The sequence below is a fragment of the Doryrhamphus excisus genome, chromosome 2 (assembly GCF_030265055.1).
Source record: "Doryrhamphus excisus isolate RoL2022-K1 chromosome 2, RoL_Dexc_1.0, whole genome shotgun sequence".
In the NCBI taxonomy this organism is placed as follows: Eukaryota; Metazoa; Chordata; class Actinopteri; order Syngnathiformes; family Syngnathidae; genus Doryrhamphus; species Doryrhamphus excisus.
The window spans coordinates 5,225,883-5,249,305 of NC_080467.1; the positions used below are offsets into that span (position 1 = coordinate 5,225,883).

Genomic DNA, 23,423 nt, shown 5'->3' on the forward strand with positions numbered 1-23,423 from the left:
CGTAGATCGGTAGCGTCCTCACCTCTTGGTGGCCTCCCATACTTTGTAGCCATCGTCTCTGTAAAAGTAGGTGGGCAGATCCTGCTTGCTGTCCACACCGCGAGCTTTGATCATGTCCGGGAAGCACAGAGACCTGAAGGTCAGAGACTTCATGGCCTTCTGAACCAGCTGAACATGACCTCCTCCACCCGTGGCGTTTGCCTAGATGACGGGAGGAAAGATAAACCGACAGGAAGTCAAACCAAACGCCTCCTTCAATCACGGTGCAACCAAAAATGGCATCACACCGACTATAATAATAGTGGATGGATGGATGGATGGACCGACTATAATAATAGTAATAATAATAAAATATATGCCCAGACCAAACCAAAATGCGGCCCTGGGAACATTTATGCAGTAATGACCTGAACATTACCTTGTTTCCAGTAACAAGTAATCTAACGCGTTACTACGTCAAAACAAGTAATCTAAGAAAAAAAAACAAGGGAAAACTACACCAATAATGAAAGAAGCAGCAGTAGTTTTACAACAATAAAAACAAAATACTGTAGAATAATGTCATAATATAATAAGGACAAAATAACATAACAATAAGTTTAAATATTAGCTACTAAAAATCAGTGGAATATTTTGTGAAACAAAACAAACTTGCAATTTTAAGAAAAGTTGTAATATTATGCGTAAAAGTTGTAATATTATGATAATAAAGTTACACATTAAAAAAATTAATAATTAAAAAAATGTAAAAAAAAATAAAAAATGACATTTTAAAAATAAAAAAATTAAAAATGACAAACTTTAAAAAATCATTTTAAAAAAAAAATTTTAAAAATAAAGATTTAATAAAATAAAGTTTTTTAAAAATTATATATATATATATATATATATATATATATATATATATATATATATATATATATATATATATATATATATATAAAAAACGTGAATTATATTAGGAAAGCAGGAAGTGAACAAATGTAATAATTACTGATTGTAAAAGTACCAGATGGAGGGGTAGGATTTAATAAGCTTTGCTTCTTCCTACTCCTTTTGGACATGTGGAACTGTGAACTGATTATGTGATGCATTCAATTGTAATCTGATGCATGTTCAAATGAAATAAAACCATAACCATTACCAAATAAATATGTTAAATAATTGATTATTGATTATCCCGAAACTCTGCTTCTTTTCTCACCTTGTCAAAGATGCCGCACTCACAGATGAGCTGCTCTCTGGCCTTGGTGTTGATGGCGATAGTGAAACGCACGTGTGGAATGAGGAGCTGTGAAGGATGGCGTCATAAACCCGATCAATGATCAACGATCAATCGTAGAGTTACCTTAAACACCGGGTGGACTGCAGGCAGCTGCCTGAACATGGCGATGGCAAACATCTCTGAGATCAGATGCGTCCTGAGAAGATGCGTGACCGTCTGGTGGTGCTGGAAGTCGGCCGAGCGCACCCAGATCTTCGCCAGCAGCCAGTCGTGCTGAGCATCCGTGGGCAGGAAAATGGGGTTGTCCTCCCCTGGGGTCTGACCCAACTACGAGGAGGAGGAGGTATGATTTGGGTTCAACTGCTGCCGCTATGGTTGAGTGGACGTACCTGTATGGCGATTGGGAAGATCTTCTTCTGTGTGTTTTTGTACAGAAGACAAATGGGGGCCGCCAGGTACTGCAGGGTGCATGGATCTGTACAGTTGGGTTTGATGCCATCCAGCACTTCATAGTCCACTATGTAGATGTTACCTGCCTGGAACCACATTTTCACAACACCAGCTTTAGTTCTTATGGAAGAAAAAAAAAAAAAAAATCTCTGACAAATTGTATATAGTAGGGCAAAAGCAGGCTAATACTAGCCTACTACTACTACTACTATTAGTAATAATCAGAAGAAGAATAAGGATGATAGTAATAATAATATAATAATGACTATTATATCATTAGCATAATTAAGTAGAAAAAAACATACATAAGTTTCTGCGGAGTATAGGTCGCACAAGGCCAAAAATGCATAATTAGGTACAAAAAAACATACATAAGTCGCTCCAGAGTATAAGTCGCACAAGGACAAAAATGCATAACTAGGTAGAAAAAAACATACATAAGTCGCTCCAGAGTATAAGTCGCACAAGGGCCAAAATGCATAATTAGGTAGAAAAAAACATACATAAGTCGCTCCGGAGTATAAGTCGCACAAGGCCAAAAATGCATAATTAGGTAAAAAAAACCATACATAAGTCGCTCCAGAGTATAAGTCGCACAAGGACCAAAATGCATAATTAGGTAGAAAAAAACATACATAAGTCGCTCCGGAGTATAAGTCGCACAAGGCCAAAAATGCATAATTAGATAAAAAAAACATACATAAGTCGCTCCAGAGTATAAGTCGCACAAGGCCAAAAATGCATAATTAGGTAGAAAAAAACATACATAAGTCTCTAAAGTACTTGACCAAAACAGACAGTACGTCATCTTGGAAGGCAAGTTCTAACAATAAAATTGTGCTGCCCTTAATATGTTAATATATGTTTGGCTGTTGGTTTGGCGACACCTAGTGTACGCAATAATCCACTGCATTTTTTTTTGTCTGCTGTTCACCTGGATCCCTCGCCACAAAAACGCTGTTACTTGTCGTTATGGAATACGATCCATTACGCGTCTTCCCTGGAGTCTATATGTCTGTAAGTAACATATAACGTCATTTAAATCATTGAATGGCATTAGAAACCACAATTGTACGACTGTCGTATCGTTGTATAAGTTTGTTAAGTGTGATGCTAGTTGCGGCTAACTTGTAGAGCGTAGCTATTATGCTAGCTTTACTCTTATTGTCGATAATTCTTTGTATCATATCGCTGTATATAATTTATATTTTGGCGCTGTGTTTGTTTCGGTAGAGTTTTACAGTATTAGAAGAATTACCCCAATAAAGGCCAAGAAAAGACAAACCTTGTTCGTTTATTGGAGCACTTTCGACTGTTAAGCTAGCTGCTAAGCTTTTGCATAAAGAAACGCACTTTAGCAGAATAACAATGGTTATTAGCTACACAAAAAATAAACATGAACAGAAAAGGTGTCCAGTGTTTATGTGACATAAACAGTTTTTTCATTTATAAGTCGCTTTGGAGTATAAGTCGCAAAAAAAAGTGTGACTTATAGTCCGGAAAATACGGTATTATTTGGGAGTTAAAGGAACGATCCAGCCAGGCGTCAATGGAGTCCAGTTTGGGGGTGTTAGGATGTAAATAAACTCAACAATTTTGTTTAAATGAGAATTATGAGCACAGTCGGCAGGTAATGTTTGTTAACTTTACCTCTATTTCCTGTTCCAGGGTCAAATTTCTCTCCAGGCTTATTGCAACCATCTCATTGGTGACGGGAAACTTGTCAGGAAGTTTTGTGCACTTTTCAATGACGACAGGATTGCAGCCATTTAGGAATTGGTAGCCGAACATGAAATCCTCTTTCCAGTGTTGCATCACATACTCTGCGGTGAAAAGGAAAATCGAACGCCAATGTGTCGGTTAGATGCCCTGCTGGCAAGTGCTGATATTTTTAAAACCCGCTACCTGTCTGGGATACAGGCTTTAAATTTAGGTGGCCATCGGGTAAATGAGTAACATTCATGTAGCACATCTGGATATTCAAATAGCTGTGCAAATCACATGGTTTGTAGGATTGATAAGAATTCCATGAATGACTGAATAATTAAATATTTCAGGCTGACCTGAGATGGTGTTTCTGATTCTGAGAAAGATCCTCTCAAAATCTGCAAAGTCACTCCAGGACGACTGGAACATGTGCATGAAGTGGTTCACAAACAGGTTCTCGATTCTAGAAAAGTCAGGCTGATTATTAGTTGACTTGGAGTGCATCACAACTTAACACATGATGGATAACTGAAGAGATTCGGTCTTGAAATATTCTTTTATCGGACTTTCCCCCTGCAGTCAAATCCCGTTTTTGTATGATTCTCACAAAAATTTAGCCTTGATTTTTGCAAATTTTTCAAATTTATATAGAATATTTTTGCCAAAACGTTGTTTTGGTTTTTGCACACAAAAGGTGTCCACATACTGAAAACTCAAAGGCCACTTTTACAGTTAGAAAATATGGCTTTTAATCATTTATACATGCATGATGTTTGTTTACATTTAAATGAAAAGCATTGTGGTATCAGTCACTAAACTTTTATTCCTTACATTACACTTGTTTGCTTATATTTTGTATTTTTTACTTTTCTCTCATATTATTATCTCAATATTATGTCTTTATTCTAAGGATATTCCGATCAAGATTTTAATGCTGCTGATACCGATACCGCTCACTCATGAGTGAAATCGGCCGATATAAATACCAATAGCGATCACATACTACTTTAGTTACTTTATCATAACATTAGAACTTTTACTCAACCTAATTTTGCAAAATTTTTTACTTTATTTTGTTTTATTTTTGTTTTTCATAGTATTTGGACTAAATACTAAAATTACATATTTTAGTTTTTAATATTTGAACTTTTTGCTATTTTTCTTTGATATCATTACATATTTTAGTTTTTAATATTTGAACTTTTTGCTATTTTTCTTAGTTTTTAATATTTAAACTTTTTGCTATTTTTCTTTGATATCATTACATATTTTAGTTTTTAATATTTAAACTTTTTGCTATTGACTTTATATATGACTCATTTTTTACAACATGCCAAGGGCCAATAAAAAAAGAGCAATGGACCACAAACAGCCCCCAAGCCACACTTTGGACACTCCTGGTGTACATTGCCCCAGGTTTTGTGTGATTACCGCATCGCTCCGTGAAATAGAGTGAAACAAAGTGAAAACTAGGCAAACAAAGCACCTACATTTGGCCATAATTAAACTTTTGTATACACCTCATTCCGAAAGAAAAGTGCCAATCTGAATGAATAGATAAACGGATTCACAGGGGTGGAATATTCCTTTCCCCAATCCGATTGAGGTATCTTGTACCCGCTCATTCGGAAAGTTGTCAGACTGCGTTCTTCTTCGTGGTGTTTTTCTTCTTCTGTTGTTTATTGGCGGTTGGCAAGCAGCTTTTCATGTGCATTAGCGCCATCTGTGGAACAGAATCTAAACCCTTCTATACGCCATTCACAATTCCAGTTTTATTTAAAAAGAAAATATATATCTATATAAAACATGTCCCGAGTTTAATTATAAAATATTAGCAAGATTGAATTGTATCTTTTCCTGTTTAAATTTATCCCGGGTGCGTTCTTTCAGCACATGCTCAGATATGACGTTAACACGCAGCTCGAGATGTTCTTCAGTTTTAAAAATGGAGGTGAGCAATCGGCACTGGACTGCATAATTAAGTAGAAAAACATACATAAGTTTCTGCAGAGTATAAGTCACACAAGGCCAAAAATGCATAATTGGGTTGAAAAAAAACATACATAAGTCTCTCCGGAGTATAAGTCGCACAAGGCCAAAAATGCATGTTTAGGTAGAAAAAAACATACATAAGTCGCTCCATAGTATAAGTCGCACAAGGCCAAAAATGCATAATTAGGTAGAAAAAAACATACATAAGTCGCTCCGGAGTATAAGTCGCACAAGGACAAAAATGCATAATTAGGGAGAAAAAAACATACATAAGTCGCACCGGAGTATAAGTCGCACAAGGCCAAAAAAATTGCATAATTAGGTAGAAAAAAACATACATAAGTCGCTCCACAGTATAAGTCGCACAAGGCCAAAAATGCATAATTAGGTAGAAAAAAACATACATAAGTTGCTCCGGAGTATAAGTTGCACAAGGCCAAAAATGCATAATTAGGTAGAAAAAAAACATACATAAGTCGCTCCAGAGTGTAAGTCGCACTATGCCAAAAATGCATAATTAGGTAGAAAAAAAACATACATAAGTCGCTCTGGAGTATAAGTCGCACAGGGACCAAAATGCATAATTAGGTAGAAAAAAAACATACATAAGTCGCTCTGGAGTATAAGTCGCACAGGGACCAAAATGCATAATTAGGTAGAAAAAAAACATACATAAGTCGCTCCAGAGTATAAGTCGCACAAGGCCAAAAATGCATGTTTAGGTAGAAAAAAACATACATAAGTCGCTCCACAGTATAAGTCACACAAGGCCAAAAATGCATAATTAGGTAGAAAAAAACATACATACGTTGCTCCGGAGTATAAGTCGCACAAGGCCAAAAATGCATGTTTAGGTAGAAAAAAACATACATAAGTCGCTCCAGAGTATAAGAGTATAGTTTATCTAAGTTCCTCTGGTTGCTTTACATCTACAAAGTGGTACCGTCCTCCATATAGACTACTGTAAATACAATACATACGCTTTGCTGTAGTTCAACACAAAGTCCACTCCTTTCTCACTGTCAAACTGGATGTCACGGGGTAAATCGTTGTGTCTGTTAGCATCAATGCTCATTGGGAAGCCTGGCTGCCATTCCATCCATCTATAAGCATATTAATATGAAACCTCATGATAGCACCTGTATGTTTCCATATAATGCATATTAATAACAGCTGTTACATAAACCCAATAAGAGTTGATATAACGACGCCACCTGTAGGTTTTGCGTCTGGTTTCCAGCTCGTTTTGCCGGTGTTGCTTGACCAGGCTCATCTTGTCATCCTCAGGCAGATGAGCTAAAGGCACAAGAAGACCTCGTGATGCAATGACTGAAATCAGCGCCATCTACAGCTACTAGATCTACATTACCTCGTCCGTCCCGCAGCACCACTTCCTTGTCGTCCACCAGCCAGCGGTAGCACGGGAACTCCACGTTGTCGCCGGCCGGAGTCTTGACAGAGATGTACCTGCAGTACCAGTCGTCGTGCACCCAGTACTTCCTCTTCTCCAGCTTGACCAGCACCAGCTCACCCAGGTCCTCCTCCACGCTCACCAGGTATGAATCCACCTGATGTACATAGTATTAGTATTTGTTATACTTTCATATAGCAAAGACGAGAGTAGAATCCTTCTGTTACATCCTGGTCATTAAAACACTGAGTGCTCTGTCAATCAGTCCTCAAAAACAGCAAAACTCTCCGATCATGTACAGAAACTTTGACTGCTGTTTTTGCAGTAGGTCCTTAAAAACATCAGTACCCATGCAACATAGAGAATCTTTACCTTTTTTGCAGTATGTCCTTAAAAACATCTGAGCACTTTTGTTAGATAAATAATCTAATAAATAATCTAAGATTAGCGCCTTTTATTGTGTATTTTATTTAGTATTTTTTCAGTTGTCAAAAACAGCAGTTGGTAAGTAGCCTTAAAAACAGCAAACCACTCCTGTGTTTTTCAACCTTTTTTGAGCCACAGCATTGTTTTTTGTTTTGTTTTTTACATTGGAAAAATCTTGCGGCACAACGCTAACCAAAAATGTTACAAAATGTCACTGCTAACCACCTCACGTGCATCATGAAGTTTATCGGAGGAACGAGGCCATCAGCTATGTGTTGCAAGTTCATCATTTTATAAGACTAAAAAAAAAAACTCTGGGTCTAACAAGGACAGAAAAACGATGCACAACTGTGCAAGAAGACAAATATCTGAGAGCGTGTAGTTTAAGAATTTTACAAGGCTAATAGATTATTAGAAAAGCCATCTAAAAATCTAAACTAAAACTAAAACCTCTTACCATGCTGTCAACTACTCCCTTCAGAGAGCAGCACAAACTGGGTCTAACAAGGACAGGAAAACGATGCACAACTGCGCAAGAAGACAAATATCTGAGAGTGTGTACTTTTAAGAATTTTACAAGGCTAATAGATTAGAAAAGCCATCTAAAAATCTAAAACTAAAACCTCTTACCAAACTGTCAACTACTCCCTTCAGAGAGCAGCACAAACTGGGTCTAACAAGGACAGGAAAACGATGCACAACTGCGCAAGAAGACAAATATCTGAGAGTGTGTACTTTTAAGAATTTTACAAGGCTAATAGATTAGAAAAGCCATCTAAAAATCTAAAACTAAAACCTCTTACCAAACTGTCAACTACTCCCTTCAGAGAGCAGCACAAACTGGGTCTAACAAGGACAGAAAAACGCTGCACAACTGTGCAAGAGGACAAATATCTGAGAGTGTGTAGTTTTAGACAAAGACGCCTCTAAATAGTAGCCGTCAAACGCCAGTGTCCGACTTCAGGATGCTGGACTTCATGGCAGGATTGCCAAGAAATTGTCCCCCCAAAAAATTTCCAAGTGATCCCAAACTTTTGAGCGGTAGTGAATGTATGTATGTGGTAATACAAGGAAAATGAGTACACCCATTAAGGCCATCAGGGATAAAACTCACCGCGCCCCTTTCAAAGTCATTGTACAGAGGTTTGTCCAGCAAAGTTCTCTCACTGCATCTGTCTGCGCCCACCAGTGTGATGTAAACGTAGTCATCGGTGCCTGCAAACCACTGGCTGCCGGTACCGACGGTCACCGTGTATGACGACGGCATACTTTGGCTGAAAACACTCCCAAAAAAAAACAACAAAAAAACACACACACGCTTTCTCTCCAGATGACAATGATACCAATGCTGTAATTGTGTCGCCCGTCAACGTGTTCTGACAGATTGGTAAGGTGCCCGAGGTGCACTTCTCACTTTTTTTTTCTTTTTTTTTTTACATGTCCTCACCTCCCTTACACAAGAATGTGTAACTTTGGGGGGAGGAACAACCGCAACACCACTCCTGTCCTCACGCTCATTGTGTTTGCACAGTAGAGATAAAGGCTATTTGTGTCAGGAACAGGGACTCACGTCACCTGGAAATTAAATTTACTAGTCAAATACGTGTGGTAGTATGGTCCACATTCAGGGGCGTACTGTAAATGCAAATACCTCACAGTACAGCGTTTGGCGGGCTTAAGTAACATTATACAACAACAATAGTAACGATAGTAACATTTTCATGACAGCTTTGTGTGTGTTTGCCCCCTTTTTGGGTTCTTTTTTTGAAATTTTCTGATCATCAAATTTATTATCTACATACTATATTGTATATAACTCTGGGAAAAACTGTTGATTTTGTTAATACTTGGGTTGTTTATATTGTTTATTTTTCTATATTGTGTATTTTGTACTGCTTAACTGACTCTGTACTCTTGCTGCTGTGCAATACAAATTTCCCCACTGAGGGACGAATAAAGGCATATCTTAATCTTAAAATTGGTACACCCTGGACTGGTGGCCAGCATATCACAGGGCACAAATAGACAAACAACCATTCACACTCACATTCATATCTACGGACAATTTGGAGTGGCTAATTAACACATTCATACCTACGGACAATTTGGAGTGGCTAATTAACCTAGCATGTTTTTGGAATGTGGGAGGAAACCGGAGTACCCAGAGAAAACCCACGCATGCACGGGGAGAACATGCAAACTCCACACAGAGATGCCCGAGGGTGGAATCCAACCCAGGTCCATGGCCTACATACTAACCACTCGCCCTCTGTGTGACCTTTAGAAAAATTATATACATACATATAAAAATTGCAGTAAATAAACCCCAAAAATCTGATTTTTCACTTACAAATACATAAATGATAAACATAAAAAAATAAATATGTAATCAATAATACATTTAATGACAATAAATTTAATCTCAAAATTGCAGTAAAAACCACAAAAGCATATAGTATTGTATTTCCCTGATGTGTTTGTTTATATACCAAGGAGGATGGCCGTTTTTTTTTAAATGATTACAATTTGTACGTGTAGTAAAATGAAGTTTGGTCATATTTGTGAGCTACCGTATTCATATTTAACTTTTTGAAGTGCAGCAGATAATCTCACATTTATTTTTGTTTGATTTGTGGCAATGTGTTCGGCGATAACGTTGGTGTAAGTAACGGCGCCCCCCAGTGGCAGCCTGAAGTTAAATCAATAAATAGGAGAGGAAAAAAAAGGTAAACAATTCAGTGTGATTTTCTTGCTCTCTGATGGGTCGATGCAGATGCACATTGATGGCGGAATCCTCCAGACAAATCACAACATGTAAGACTTGCAAATGTGGAATTACCAGCGAGTCCGTGATTATGAGCAGACGTGCACAAATGTGTGCGTCAAATGTTCTATAGTTTGGCAAAAGTCCACAGAAGCTTCCTGTGAACATCCCACATTCATTTTTCATTGTAAAATGAAAAATATAGTAGCTTTTAACGGTCACACAAAGTCTGCAACAACATCGTCGACTTCCTGTCGGTCGCGCTGAGCAACCCCGGCATCCGACGGCTCTGCCCGAGCCGCTCCTTGCTCCGCTCCGGTTTGTGGCGCCGCTTAGTTGAGGTGGAGGAGCTGCCTCATGAACTCGTAGGTGGTGAAGGCCACGGCCTGCGAGGGCACGCATCGGATGTAGTTGAGAGAGAGGCCTCGGTACAAGCCGTTCTTGATGCCGTACTTGTTGTAGACGTAGGAAATGGTCTTACGCAGGGAGCTGCTCAGGCAACAGGAGACGATGTTCAGCACAGTTGGAGTACAGTACAGTCATCAATAGGGGTGTCATGAGATCTATTTTATCTTATACTTTTTTAATAAAAGCGAAGTACTTCATCAATAGGAACGTTTGTTTGTCTTAGCAGGGCCTTTATTTGTGTGGACAGCGTTCATTTCCTAAATGACTTTTATTTTGTTGTGCTTTGAAATCACATCACAGTTCCTCATCAAATAACTAGATACAAAAATACATTCATTCATTCTCTACTGCTTATCCTCACGAGGGTCACGGGGAGTGCTGGAGCCTATCCCAGCTAGCTTCGGGCGAGAGTCCAGGTACACCCTGGACTGGTGGCCAGCCAATCACAGGGCACATATAGACAAACAACCATTCACACTCACATTCATACCTATGGACAATTTGGAGTCGCGCGCAGACCTCACAGCTAGGAGACCCGAGTTCAATCCCACCCTCGGCCATCTCTGTGTGGAGTTTGCATGTTCTCCCCGTGCATGCGTGGGTTTTCTCCGGGTACTCCGGTTTCCTCCCACATTCCAAAAACATGCTAGGTTAATTGGCGACTCCAAATTGTCCATAGGTATGAATGTGAGTGTGAATGGTTGTTTGTCTATATGTGCCCTGTGATTGGCTGGCCACTAGTCTCTCGCCGGAAGACAGCTGGGATAAGCTCCAGCACCCCCCACGACCCTCGTGAGGATAAGCGGTAGAAAATGAACGAATTAATGAATAATAAATGCAATTTATAACGCACTTTACATCAAATAAATGATCTGAAAGTGCACATATAGCAGATTGCATGACACTTTTACAGATATAATAATTCCAGGTGGACTGTTGCATTTAAAATCTTGTCCCATTTTAAACTTGCAACATGAGATCCCATGACACCCCCAGTAATTTAAAAAGCCGTGGTACTTACACACACTTGTCCGAGTCAGGAAGCGCAGCTCCGAGCTGCATCCTTCTCCGTGCAACATCCAAGGGATAGCTAGTGAGACCATAAACAAGAGTTAGCCACGCTAATGACGCGCGTCACGTCAGCCGCATCTTACGATATTGTCTGAGCGATGGCGCCGGCGACTCCTCCGCAGAGCAGGTTGACTTGGGTTTTAAGAACCAGGACGTCGGGGTTGTCTGAGGAGGGACATCCTAGCGTGTCGGGAAAATGTTGCAATCCCAGGCTTTTCAGGGTTCCAAAGGTGAAGAACGAAATCCCTGCAGAGTCCAAACACACCGTGAGAACTGGGGAACTGAAATGATGGGTCATTTTTCCTTTAAATATGACTTTTTTTGACTTGACTTTTTTTTCTCTTATCAATAAAGATACACTACCGCTCAAAAGTTTGGGATCACTTGGGAATTTTTTGGGCCAGTCGGAGATATGGCTTTTTCTTGGCAATCCTGCCATGAAGTCCAGCATCCTGAAGTCGCCGCTTCGCTGTTGATACTGACACTGGCGTTTGACGACTACTATTTAGTGCAGCTGCCAGGTGACGACCTGTGACCTTAAACTACACACTAGATGGCTTTTCTAATAATCTATTAGCCTTGTAAAATTCTTAAACTACACACTCCCAGATATTTGTCCTCTTACACAGTTCTGCAGCGTTTTTCTGTCCTTGTTAGACCCAGTTTGTGCTGCTCTCTGAAGGGAGTAGTTGACAGCATGGTAAGAGGTTTTAGTTTTAGATTTTTAGATGGCTTTTTGAATAATCTATTAGCCTTGTAAAATTCTTAAACTACGCACTCTCAGATATTTGTCTTCTTGCACAGTTGTGCAGCGTTTTTCTGTCCTTGTTAGACCCAGTTTGTGCTGCTCTCTGAAGGGAGATGCAAAAATGTACATCCTTCTTTGAAAATCATCTGATTCATTTTAATTGTTTGTGAAATGGATAAAATTTTTGTGAAATTGAAAAAAAAAATGTTTGTGAAATGCATGAAAATGTGTTTTTATTTGGAAAACAAAGAAATTTGCAAGTGATCCCAAACTTTTGAACAGTAGTGTATTTTTTTAAAAAAAAGCACATTAGAACTGTAATTACCGTATATTTTTGTTGCCAGAATGTCTAATCTCTTACCTGCATAGGGCGCCATTCCGATGAGGGTCGGCGTCAGTCCCCTGTAGAATCCCAAGAATCCACCCTCCTTTGCCACACGATGGGAAAAAAACAAAGTGTGAATATCAAACACCATCATTCATCAGCATGACCAATAGCAGCTCACGTTGGTATAGATGCTGTGGAAGGCGTTGGCAATTCCAGTGTAGCGGTGCTCCCCTGTCACCTGAAAGGCCAGCCTGGCTCGAACCATGTCCAGCGGATAGGTGCAAATCACTGCCGTCATCCCTGACAACACACATGCACAGATGCTTTATGACCAATTTCTGTTATTTGGATTGACATCATCAATTCCATTCATAAGCTACCTGCCATGGAGCCGGCCATGAGGCGGTGAATGTGTCCGGTGAGCCCAAGCCGTGTATTTAGCATCTGGAAGTAACGAAGTACAAGTGCAGGTTTCATCAACACACACAAAACTAGTCCAAAATGGACTCCGCAATAGAAGAAGTGCCTTACCTTTTTATAATTTTCAAAGGCCATGAACTGGATTGCGCCATAAGGAAATATCCTCACCATCATTGCCCCATTGCCTTTGTACAAGCCGAGGTAGCCTTCCTTTTTTGGCACAGCTTTGAGAGTGGAAAACACCCCTAAACAGGAAAAAAAGTCAGAATCTTATTCCTCAAACTCATGAGATGGATGGATGGACTTCCTTTGTCATTGCACAATAACAGCAGTGAAATTGCCAACAATATGCCGTTGCATGGCTCCCGTGTAATAATAATAATAATAATAATACTAAAAGTAAAAAGTATTTTACCAAGGTGTTTGTAGTGAGGATTCTGGGCCTGGAGGAGAATCTTCACCCTGTCCAGAGGAGCAATTGTAGTCTTGGCACAGCATCCTGCAACACCTACGACACCAAAACAACCATTTTAGCGTTACTTAAAAAAAAAAGTACCATGAAAAATAGATAAAAAACATCGCAATCTACTAATATCCAATCCACTTTATTTATATAGCACATTTTATGAACAGAGTTTCCAAAGTGCTGCACAGACTAGTAAAAATAAAAAGTAATAATCCAAAACTAAAAGATCATTTAAGAAGTAAAATAGATATTAAAGTATTAAAAACAAGAAACAAAAAGTATAAAAAATAAAACCAATTACAATAAAAACGAAGAACTAAAAGACACAGGACCATACGACTCACTAAGAGTTAAAAGCCAGAGAATAAAAGTGGGTTTTAAGACGAGACTTAAAGCTTTAAAAGCCTTTAAGCTAATATAATTTCTATTGTTACAGTCTCCAAGCCTCCACCCACCAAGATGAAGAGACTGTATGACTGACAAAAGGGCTCACTCTGTTCATGCCATTGTTCTATGGAAAAATGGGCCAATTTTCTGAAACCAATGTTCTTCCAGCCTGTTGTTCCTGGAGGCAACAAACAAGCAAAACATACCCGCATGCACATCATATATTGAGGCTGGCAAAATGATCCACTTCATTTTCAGTTATTGTGAGATGAATTATTCATTTTCTATGCTGCTTTTCCTCCCTACGTCTTTGGGGCGAGAGGAGGGGTACACCCAGGACTGGTGGCCAGCCAATCACAGGGCTTTGTTATTGATTGTTAGCTTTTCTAGTAAGACGTTTGATTTGTTTTCACATAAATTAACTTTTGACGTTATTGTCGGTTCTGCTCTACAGAATTGTCTTACATCAGTAAGAGCGCTTCATCAATGCCGAGTTGGCATACACTCCTGGTGTGATGAAATTCTGACAAAAACGTTGAATTTTCAAAAATACTTCATTGTACAGGCTGCACAGCGGTCCAGTGGTTAGCGCGCAGACCTCACAGCTAGGAGACCTGAGTTCAATTCCACACTCGGCCATCTCTGTGTGGAGTTTGCATGTTCTCCCCGTGCATGCGTGGGTTTTCTCCGGGTACTCCGATTTCCTCCCACATTCCAAAAACATGCTAGGTTAATTGGAGACTCCAAATTGTCCATAGGTATGAATGTGAGTGTGAATGGTTGTTTGTCTATATGTGCCCTGTGATTGGCTGGGCACCAGTCCAGGGTGTACCCCGCCTCTCGCCCAAAACACTCAGTTTCAGAGGGCGTTTCTAAAACTGTACTTTTGTGATGTCACAGAAGGCTGGGCTTCCTTATGGGCGTGTCTGTAAGCCAGATATGCTCTCTGCCCTCCCCCAAGCTCTGCGTCGTCTGTTTACAAGGCAAGCTAAAGCAGAAGTTATTGGGCTTGGTGATTCCCAGCAAGAGAAAATATTTTCATCTGTCAACGGCATGTTTTTGTAAACATGAATGTGAAATATCCACCAAACTGTTGCGGAATCCAGAAGCAGCAAATAAAAGAGCACAATAGGTCCCATTTAAATATTTATGTCAGCCATCTTGGTCTGTTCCCTGTGAATGAGTGTTTTCAAAGGCAGGGGAACTGCATTGCTTTGGAGCAAAGACACTTCAAAAACTTTCGTTTCGCAATAAAACACTTTAAATCAATATTGTGTGTGTTTTTTCATATGACTTGGTGAACAAATTTTTCAGACAAATTTGCCATATTTTACATTACAACTCATTTGACCATTTACACGAAGCTTAAACAACTTCACACAGCAACAAATGAAATCATAAAAAGATGAGGTCTTATCTGAAGTAAAAGTTGAATAATAAAGATGAGAAAATATTCAATATTTCACAGGCTAATGTTGCGTTTACAGCATGCAAGCTTTTCCGTCCTATTGTCATGTAACTGCAATGATTTTATATCTACAGCAGAGGTCGCTCTTGAACACAATGTTAACATAGTTTGTGCATCACAACATCTTTGAATGCGTCTTCTAAATGCCTTATATTTGTATTTTTTAATGTTTGCTTAAATGTGCATATTTTGTGGGTTGCATTCAACCAGGAAATAGCATGAGTAATAGAGTTTTGCCAAACTGTGATAGTGAGGCTGTGAAATAGAAAGCACAAAGTGTCAAGAGATGACTGTACTACAAAATCAAGACTGAACATGTCGTGTTTAAGACATACCGCTTGAATTTGGCCTCACTGGCCAAATTGGGACTCCAAGCATAACTTTATGGCATTGTTATTAATTATTCAATGTTGCAGTGTTTGTGATTGTGCCATTTTTAAAGTTGCTTTGTTGTATGTTTGATAGTGTTTCCGGTTGTTCTACTGCAGAGGCTTAACTGCAGATGATAAAAGTCTGAAGGTCGGCTCTGCCTGTTTCCCCCAAAGCAGGAAGTACATTTTATAGTGAAGCTATAAAGATATATCTAGAGATCTTACCTCCTGCTACAAAAGACCGGAGCCAGTAGTAGTCCCTGCTGGCCGGAGTGCTGCTCATGGCTGGAGGTGTGGAGGCAACAGCCACCGATGTCATCCTGGCTGATCCCACATTTACTGCACTCGAGCTGGGAACCACAAATGCAGATAAAATGTTTAGATAATATTGTAATCATACTTTCTGCACACTCGGTAGATTTTATTTAAAGCACTACTTTGATGAGTTACGATCTTAGGGTAGATAAGAACGAGGTGACATAAACGCGGAAGGTCGGTGGAACATACAAATATATCTCCTCTTTCGCTATTTAGCATAAACTACACATGTCACCCAACCTTCAGTATTTAATTTATTTCATTATTTGAGTTACAAACCTGACAATTTTGTGGTTGGAACGTCTCCAATGCTCAGCTGAACACTGGAGAGCACTGTCCTTCGCTCTTGAAGTCTGGTCTGTTTACTGTCGCGCATTGATGACGTCGTAGTACGTCATCAAGACATGCGCAAATCCATCGGGAATGTTTACGTAAACGTAATATGTCTTATTCATATGATGAATTGATCGGCTCAGTCTCTTAATTCTAAACAAAAAATGTGAACTTTTTTCTAACAGTTATTTTGAGAGAATAGCAAGTCAATAGCAAGAGAAATTAGTCGTAATAATGTGTGATTTTAAAGTAGTATTTAGCCTTAACAACGACTATTGTTACACAGTTGGAATGTTTTCCTCCAGCTATAAATAAAGTTGTCACATTTTCTTCCAGATTCCAATTCCTTTCAGAGGGGAAGCCATTAATGAATGTCTTTTTCATTCCAGATGGTGAGTCATTATTCCAAGATTACCCACCAACCCACCTCATTAAATCTGTTTTAATGTCTAACTTTTTACACCTGACTGCTGTACCCATGTTTTAGCTGTGTATAAATGAATTAATGTTGTATTTTAATGTATCTTTTACTCTGTTTACTTGCTTTTATTCAACTCCATTTTTCTGTAAAGCGTCTTTGAGTATTTTGAAAAGCGCTATACAAATAAAGTGTATTATTATTATTAATATTATTAAGTTTAGTCTCTCTCAACAATTGCTATTTTCACAAGAGTGGTGCCTTTTTTAGACGATTATTGATTATGAGAGTGTTTCTTATCAGTGGCTTCATGAGTGCTGATTATTTTCACAGTTGTTACGCTGGTTGGCACTCGTGCCAGGTGTTTAGGACCCCAGAGCACAGTCCGAGGCAAATGTATTAAAAAGTATTTAATAATAAACAAACTGCACTCACAGAGGAGGAAAAACAAAGTACAACAAAGGAAAGTCACTGGGAAGCTAAAAGTATATAATAAGGATATACAAAGTGGAACAAGTGCAGATCATGACAGAAGTTTGCTGAAAATTACTACATTTGAAAATATTTTAAAAATATATTTTTACGTTCCAGAACGCAAACAAACTGGCAAAGAGGAAACATCTACTGATAACCATAGAACAGGAAATAGAAGTTACCGTGTCATCAGGAATGGTAGTTATGCGTGATTAATTTCTGCACCATCTATAAAACGCCATTAGGTGAAAGCATTGCTCTGCAAACACCCCTCTGTACCCGCCCCTCCTGTCTGTTAAGGCTCCTGATTGTCAGGGCCCCTGGAATTGTCCTACACCCACCCACTCATCCACCGTATCATTGCTGAAGTATCAGCAATTCAATAAAGAAGGTATTGTTATTGTTTTATTGCTATTGTTTTCTACATGTAAAACCAGGGGAGCATCCAGGAATTCTGGGCCTCATGAGTTCTTCATGAGTTCCCCAGTAACTACTCTAAATGTATGTGACATTGTTCCTCAGTAACACCTCTACTCATTGGTTCCTCATTAGTTCTTCATGAGTTCATCTGTAACTACTCTAAATGTATGTGCCATAGTTCCTCAGTAACACCTCTACTCATTAGTTCCTCATTAGAGCTTCATGAGGTCCTCAGTAACTACTCTAAATGTATGTGCCATAGTTCTTGAGTAACACCTCTACTCATTGGTTCCTCATTAGTTCTTCATGAGTTCCTCAGTAACTAATCTAAATGTATGTCCCATCGTTCCTCAGTAACACCTCTACTCATTAGTTCTTCATGAGTTCCTCAGTAACTACTCTAACTGTGTGTGCCATAGTTCCTCAGTAATACCTCTATTCATTAGTTCCTCATTAGTTCTTCATGAGTTCCCCAGTAACTATCCTAAATGTATGTGCCATAGTTCATCAGTAACACCTCCACTCATTAGTTCTTCATGAGTTCCTCAGTAATTACTCTAAATGTATGTGCCATAGTTCCCCACTAACACCTCTACTCATGAGTTCATCAATTCCTCAGTAACTACTCTAAATGTATGTGCCATAGTTCCTCAGTAACACCTCTACTCATTAGTTCTTCATGAGTTCCTCAGTAACTACTCTAACTGTATGTGCAATAGTTCCTCAGTAACACCTCTACTCATTAGTTCTTCATGAGTTCCTCAGTAACTACTCTAAATGTATGTGCCATAGTTCTTCAGTAACACCTCTACCCATTAGTTCTTCATGAGTTCCTCAGTAACTACTCTAAATGTATGTGCCATAGTTCCTCAGTAACACCTCTACTCATTAGTTCTTCATGAGTTCCTCAGTAACTACTCTAACTGTATGTGCAATAGTTCCTCAGTAACACCTCTACTCATTAGTTCTTCATGAGTTCCTCAGTAACTACTCTAAATGTATGTGCCATAGTTCTTCAGTAACACCTCTACCCATTAGTTCTTCATGAGTTCCTCAGTAACTACTCTAAATGTATGTGCCATAGTTCCTCAGTAACACCTCTAATCATGAGTTCCTCATTAGTTCTTCATGAGTTCCTCGGTAACTACTCTAAATGTATGTGCCATAGTTCCTCAGTAACAACTCTACTCATTAGTTCTTCATGAGTTCCTCAGTAACTACTCTAACTGTATGTGCCATAGTTCCTCAGTAACATCTCTATTCATTAGTTCCTCGTTAGTTCTTCATGAGTTCCCCAGTAACTATCCTAAATGTATGTGCCATAGTTCATCAGTAACACCTCCACTCATTAGTTCTTCATGAATTCCTCAGTAACTACTCTAAATGTATGTGCCATAGTTCCTCAGTAACACCTCTACTCATTAGTTCCCCATTAAATCCTCAATTCCTCAGTAACTACTCTTAATGTATGTGCCATAGTTCCCCACTAGCACCTCTACTCATGAGTTCATCAATTCCTCAGTAACTACTCTAAATGTATGTGCCATAGTTCCTCGGTAACACCTCTACTCATGAGTTCATCAATTCCTCAGTAACTACTCTAAAGGTATGTGCCATAGTTCATCAGTAACACCTCTACCCATTAGTTCTTCATGAGTTCCTCAGTAACTACTCTAAATGTATGTGCCATAGTTCCTCAGTAACACCTCTACTCATTAGTTCTTCATGAGTTCCTCAGTAACTACTCTAAATGTATGTGCCATAGTCCTTCAGTAACACCTCTACTCATTAGTTCCTCATTAGTTCTTCATGAGTTCCTCAATTCCTCAGTAACTACTCTAAGTGTAAGTGTATGTGCCATAGTTCTTGAGTAACACCTCTACTCATTAGTTCTTCATGAGTTCCTCAGTAACTATTCTAACTGTATGTGCCATAGTTACTCAGTAACACCTCTACTCATTAGTTCCTTTTTAGTTCTTCATGAGTTCCTCAGTAACTACTCTAAGTGCATGTACCATAGTTCTTGAGTAACACATCTACTCATTAGTTCTTCATGAGTTCCTCAGTAACTACTCTAAATGTATGTACCATAGTTCTTCAGTAACACCACTACTCATTAATTCCTCATTAGTTCTTAATGAGTTCCTCAATTCCTCAGTAACTACTCTAAATGTATATAAATCTGAATGAATATATATGTATATATAAATGTATATACATATATATACAGATACGTATATAGAGTATGCGACATGCATATTACGCATCTGTAATGTTGTAACAACAAAGACTTGGCGGGAGAAATGTGACTATTTTCGCGAGAAAGGCGGGAGTCACGCGCACGGTTGAACATGGCGGTCCAGGATCCAGCCACAGCAGAGATCCGCGCCTGCTTTTCTCGCCGCCGCCCAGCGAGACGACGACGACCAGCTCTCAGCCGGCCGAGCCCGAAGGTTGCGTCTGGCGGAGGGGGAGCGTGAGCGAGGTGAGCGGGGCTACCCTGGCTGGCTTGACAGAAGAAGAGAAGGATTGACGTGTTTTCTCTTGCTGTTGTTTGTGCCGCGCCAGGGCGAGAGGCGGTGGAAGAAAGAAGCGAGCGACGTGGCCCCCGGTGCGCCTGTCATGTCCGTGTGGGAGCCAACTTGCCAGCAGCGGTCTAAATTTGCCGAGGAGGGAAACGCATACTGGCTGTCTCGCTGGAGAGGAGTATTATTAGCAGTTCTCTCTGGTATGTCAAGCATTTCTTGCCTCCAACGTGTAAAATAAACGCACACACGAGCGCTCTAAACCGTGTGAAAGTGCGCTTCTTTGCGCGTGTGGATGTTTGTTTTTTTAAATGTCCTCAGCCGGTGCTTTAAAAAGACGGGCGGGCAAGTGCAAAAATATGACTAAAAGGGCGACGGAGGCGGTGTTTAACCCCCTTTCCTAGGTAGACACGGCACTCAGTTCACTAGCTTTGCCCTTTAAACCATTCACGCCAAGGAGGAAGCGGTAGTATTTGTTTTTAGAGCAACTTCTTTTGCTCCTGTAGTCCCCACTCATTGTGTCTAGTGCTTGTTCCAGAACATGAAGTCAGGCGTGGCTAAAATTGCCATTTCAGAGAAGAAATGTTTTGGTTAAAAATCACCTCGGGGTTGTGAATGACGTTTTTTTTTCCCCACAGGGATTCCAGGTACTGGTTTCATTTTTGCTTTTCTTGATTTTCTATTTATAGGTCATGCACAGCCAACTGCTACACTCAAGTGGACAGGTCAAGAGTAAAATAATAGATTCGCGGAACTAAATTGTGCACCGAGTTCGACACCAAAACCCTGGCTCCCATGCTGGCTGTCACAAATCCCCGCCTCTACACCCTCAGCCATGCCTGCCACCACCAAATCCACCAGGAGGAAAACGGGCCAGAAAACCGCAAGCACCAAACGGCAAAGCGGCAACTCAATTAAAGCCAGAGGAAGAGTTTCAGAGCAGCTCCAAACCAGGTCCACCTCCAAGGCTCGGTCAAGCCGAAGTCCTCGGGGAAGAGCGGGTACTCGGGTTTTCGGTGAAGGAAGCGTGTCCACTTCTAGGGTTAACCATGTCCTCGGTGTAACAGGATCTGTGAGGCTTAGGCGTTTGAGCAATGTGCCTGACCACTACGGAGAATTAGAGGACCCCCTGTGGCGAAGAAAGTCCCCACGGGGTGTGAGGATATCAGCTGATTCCTGCTTGCCTCCAAAACCATGCAGAGGTACAAAAAAGACCAGGGGGACTCCTGGAAGAGGAGATGCGTTGAATCGCAGAAACCAACTCAACACCCAAATAGACGAAATAGCTTCTGATGTCCAGAAACAGGAACCCGACAACGCTGAAGAACTTCAGCCCGTTTCTCTGAAAACTGATTTTCAGGTCCCGGCAAATAAAGGTGCTAAAGAGGGCAGCCCCCTTAAAGCGGATTCTCCGCCACATCGTGACACTTTGGAGGACTGCGTGGCGTGCAGCTGTGATAGCGACGTAGCCGAGCAAGACCACCAGACAAGCGTTGAAGGTGATGAAGGTGAGTCTGGGACCCAGAACGCTGACCTTCAACTGGAACCAAGCAAAGATGAGCTAGGCGCTGAGCTAGGTGCTACTAAGGTCGACTCTCCTGATTCGGAAAGACCGGAACCGGAAAATAGCCATGTCAAAGATGATGTTTTGGACTCGGGATCGAATAAGACTGACTCACCTGAGAAACAGGAAGTATACCCGCAAAGAGTTGCAGAGAAAACACCTCCAAGATCTGATGAGGCTGAACAACCGGTTGAGGTGCTGGCTAACGACCATGGTGACGCTCTCGCCGATCCCGATGTATCCCACCAACGCAAGCTAGCCGTTGAACCTCTGGAAAAACAACACTCCACTGAAGGTCCACAGGAACAGTCACTCGATACGGTGCTAACTGTCCCAAACACAGCTACCTCAAATTCCACCAAAGTCCCATCCACCTCAGTGGACCTTCAGGGTGAGAAAGACATGCAAACTACCGTTCATGGTGCTAAGTTTCCAGTCCCAGGACCTTCTAGTGTCCCAGAGACCAATCAAGTGCGAAGTACACCGGTTATTATCTGCAGGAGTTTCTGGGATCTGCAATCGCACACCAAAGATAGGCAGCCTTCTCCAGAACCACTAGAAACGGAGAACTCTTTGCCGTCGTGTGACCCGGTCCCCGAGGTGGAACCACCGCCAAAGATCTCAACTCCATCTCTGGACGGCAGCTCGGTGTTGTCCTGCAGCTCAGAGAGCACACGCTCCTCCTTCTCGTTTGATACAGAATCCGAGCTAGGAAACGGGGAATCCTCGCTTCCGCCGCTGGGACTGTCGGGGTCCGAGTGCGGGCGCCTGTCCTCGCTGCTTAAGGAACAACGTAAGGAGAGGAGAAAGCGAAGCAGATGTGGGAGGTGCGAGCCGTGCCTGAGGAAGATCAGCTGCGGCCGATGCAGCTGCTGCCTCAACCGCAGGACCGGCCACCAGATCTGCAAGATGAGGAAGTGTGTGGAACTGAAGAGGAGACGGACATCGAGTCCGCTTGCGTTCCCTGCTGCACAGGTTAGACTTTTGAAATATTGTGTTTCCGCAACAGCGACTACGATAATGTTACCGTGAGAATTTCTAACGTTAGCTTGAAATGTGGCGCCACCTTCCTGTCTAAACATTGGTTGGTGGAAAAGGGGGCGGAGTGTGGAACTGGAGCGCCTTGTGTGTGGAGGATGATGATGCCTTTTTTTCATGACCAGCAGCACGTGGTCGGAGTAATGTGTTGTGTTGTGTGTGTGTGTGTGTGTGTGTGAGCGTAGCAGGTGCTAGTAGCGTTCCACATCTTCTACAGCAGGGGGTCTCAAACTCAATTTACCTAGGGGCCACTGGAGGTAGGGTCTGGGTCAAGGCTGGGCCGCATCAGGTTTTCCAAAAAAAAAAAAACACATTTATTAAAAACAGAAAAATATACATATTTTATAGTTTTAAGTTATAAATATTTTATATATATTTAACTTGAACGGTACTCCGGTTTCCTCCCACATTCCAAAAACATGCTAGGTTAATTAGCCACTCCAAATTGTCCATAGGTATGAATGTGAGTGTGAATGGTTGTTTGTCTATATGTGCCCTGTGATTGGCTGGCCACCAGTCCAGGAGTGTACCCTGCCTCTCGCTCGAAGACAGCTGGGATAGGCTCCAGCACCCCCGCGACCCTCGTGAGGATAGGCGGTAGAAAATGAATGAATGAATGAGTTCTCCTCCTATTTTGTGTGGAAGTGGTAACTTTTTGGCTTCTTATTTTGTCTTTCCCCACCCCTGGCCA

General features: G+C 40.7%; 3 protein-coding genes and 1 long non-coding RNA gene across 5 annotated transcripts in view; 2 read left to right on the forward strand and 2 right to left on the reverse strand.

Annotated features, from left to right (window-relative positions):
* The window catches only part of alox5a (arachidonate 5-lipoxygenase a), a 14,213-nt gene extending 4,825 nt beyond the window's left edge, over window positions 1-9,388 (reverse strand). The window contains exons 1-10 of the mRNA XM_058054182.1: window positions 8,326-9,388; window positions 6,744-6,942; window positions 6,589-6,670; window positions 6,355-6,477; window positions 3,739-3,845; window positions 3,326-3,498; window positions 1,615-1,761; window positions 1,349-1,552; window positions 1,205-1,291; window positions 23-201 (exon numbers count right to left, since the gene is read on the reverse strand). Coding sequence (XP_057910165.1) covers window positions 23-201; window positions 1,205-1,291; window positions 1,349-1,552; window positions 1,615-1,761; window positions 3,326-3,498; window positions 3,739-3,845; window positions 6,355-6,477; window positions 6,589-6,670; window positions 6,744-6,942; window positions 8,326-8,478 — 1,454 coding nt within the window. The 5' untranslated portion in view covers window positions 8,479-9,388. The remainder of the gene's footprint in view (window positions 1-22; window positions 202-1,204; window positions 1,292-1,348; window positions 1,553-1,614; window positions 1,762-3,325; window positions 3,499-3,738; window positions 3,846-6,354; window positions 6,478-6,588; window positions 6,671-6,743; window positions 6,943-8,325) is intronic.
* Window positions 2,473-15,359, forward strand: LOC131105882 (uncharacterized). Of its 2 annotated transcripts, none has more exons than XR_009120013.1 (3): window positions 2,473-2,692; window positions 6,662-6,930; window positions 12,572-15,359. It is a non-coding gene; the product is annotated as an uncharacterized LOC131105882 (long non-coding RNA). The 2 variants fall into 2 exon arrangements; XR_009120012.1 differs by having other exon boundaries at window positions 13,853-15,296.
* On the reverse strand, window positions 9,714-16,369 carry slc25a16 (solute carrier family 25 member 16). Its single transcript, XM_058054291.1, has 10 exons — window positions 16,240-16,369; window positions 15,868-15,992; window positions 13,366-13,458; window positions 13,062-13,195; window positions 12,911-12,974; window positions 12,709-12,830; window positions 12,564-12,630; window positions 11,538-11,700; window positions 11,405-11,473; window positions 9,714-10,464 (listed from the first exon to the last, which is right to left on the reverse strand). The coding sequence occupies exons 2-10, from the start codon at window positions 15,959-15,961 to the stop codon at window positions 10,308-10,310; spliced, it is 963 nt and encodes a 320-aa protein (XP_057910274.1). The 5' UTR covers window positions 15,962-15,992; window positions 16,240-16,369; the 3' UTR covers window positions 9,714-10,307.
* Window positions 16,370-19,930: 3,561 nt separating this feature from the next.
* Window positions 19,931-23,423, forward strand: part of tet1 (tet methylcytosine dioxygenase 1) — a 40,371-nt gene continuing 36,878 nt past the window's right edge. The window contains exons 1-3 of the mRNA XM_058054181.1: window positions 19,931-20,090; window positions 20,174-20,333; window positions 20,820-22,669. Coding sequence (XP_057910164.1) covers window positions 20,966-22,669 — 1,704 coding nt within the window. The 5' untranslated portion in view covers window positions 19,931-20,090; window positions 20,174-20,333; window positions 20,820-20,965. The remainder of the gene's footprint in view (window positions 20,091-20,173; window positions 20,334-20,819; window positions 22,670-23,423) is intronic.

Excerpts from the sequence above, each read along its gene's own strand:
- slc25a16 (XM_058054291.1), bottom strand. The coding sequence starts at position 15,961 with ATGACATCGGTGGCTGTTGCCTCCACACCTCCAGCCATGAGCAGCACT. Across the intron at positions 12,831-12,910 it reads CATGGCCGGCTCCATGGCAG|GGATGACGGCAGTGATTTGC; the intron begins GTAGCTTATGAA and ends GTGTGTTGTCAG. Across the intron at positions 11,701-12,563 it reads CGGAATGGCGCCCTATGCAG|GGATTTCGTTCTTCACCTTT; the intron begins GTAAGAGATTAG and ends TGGACTCTGCAG.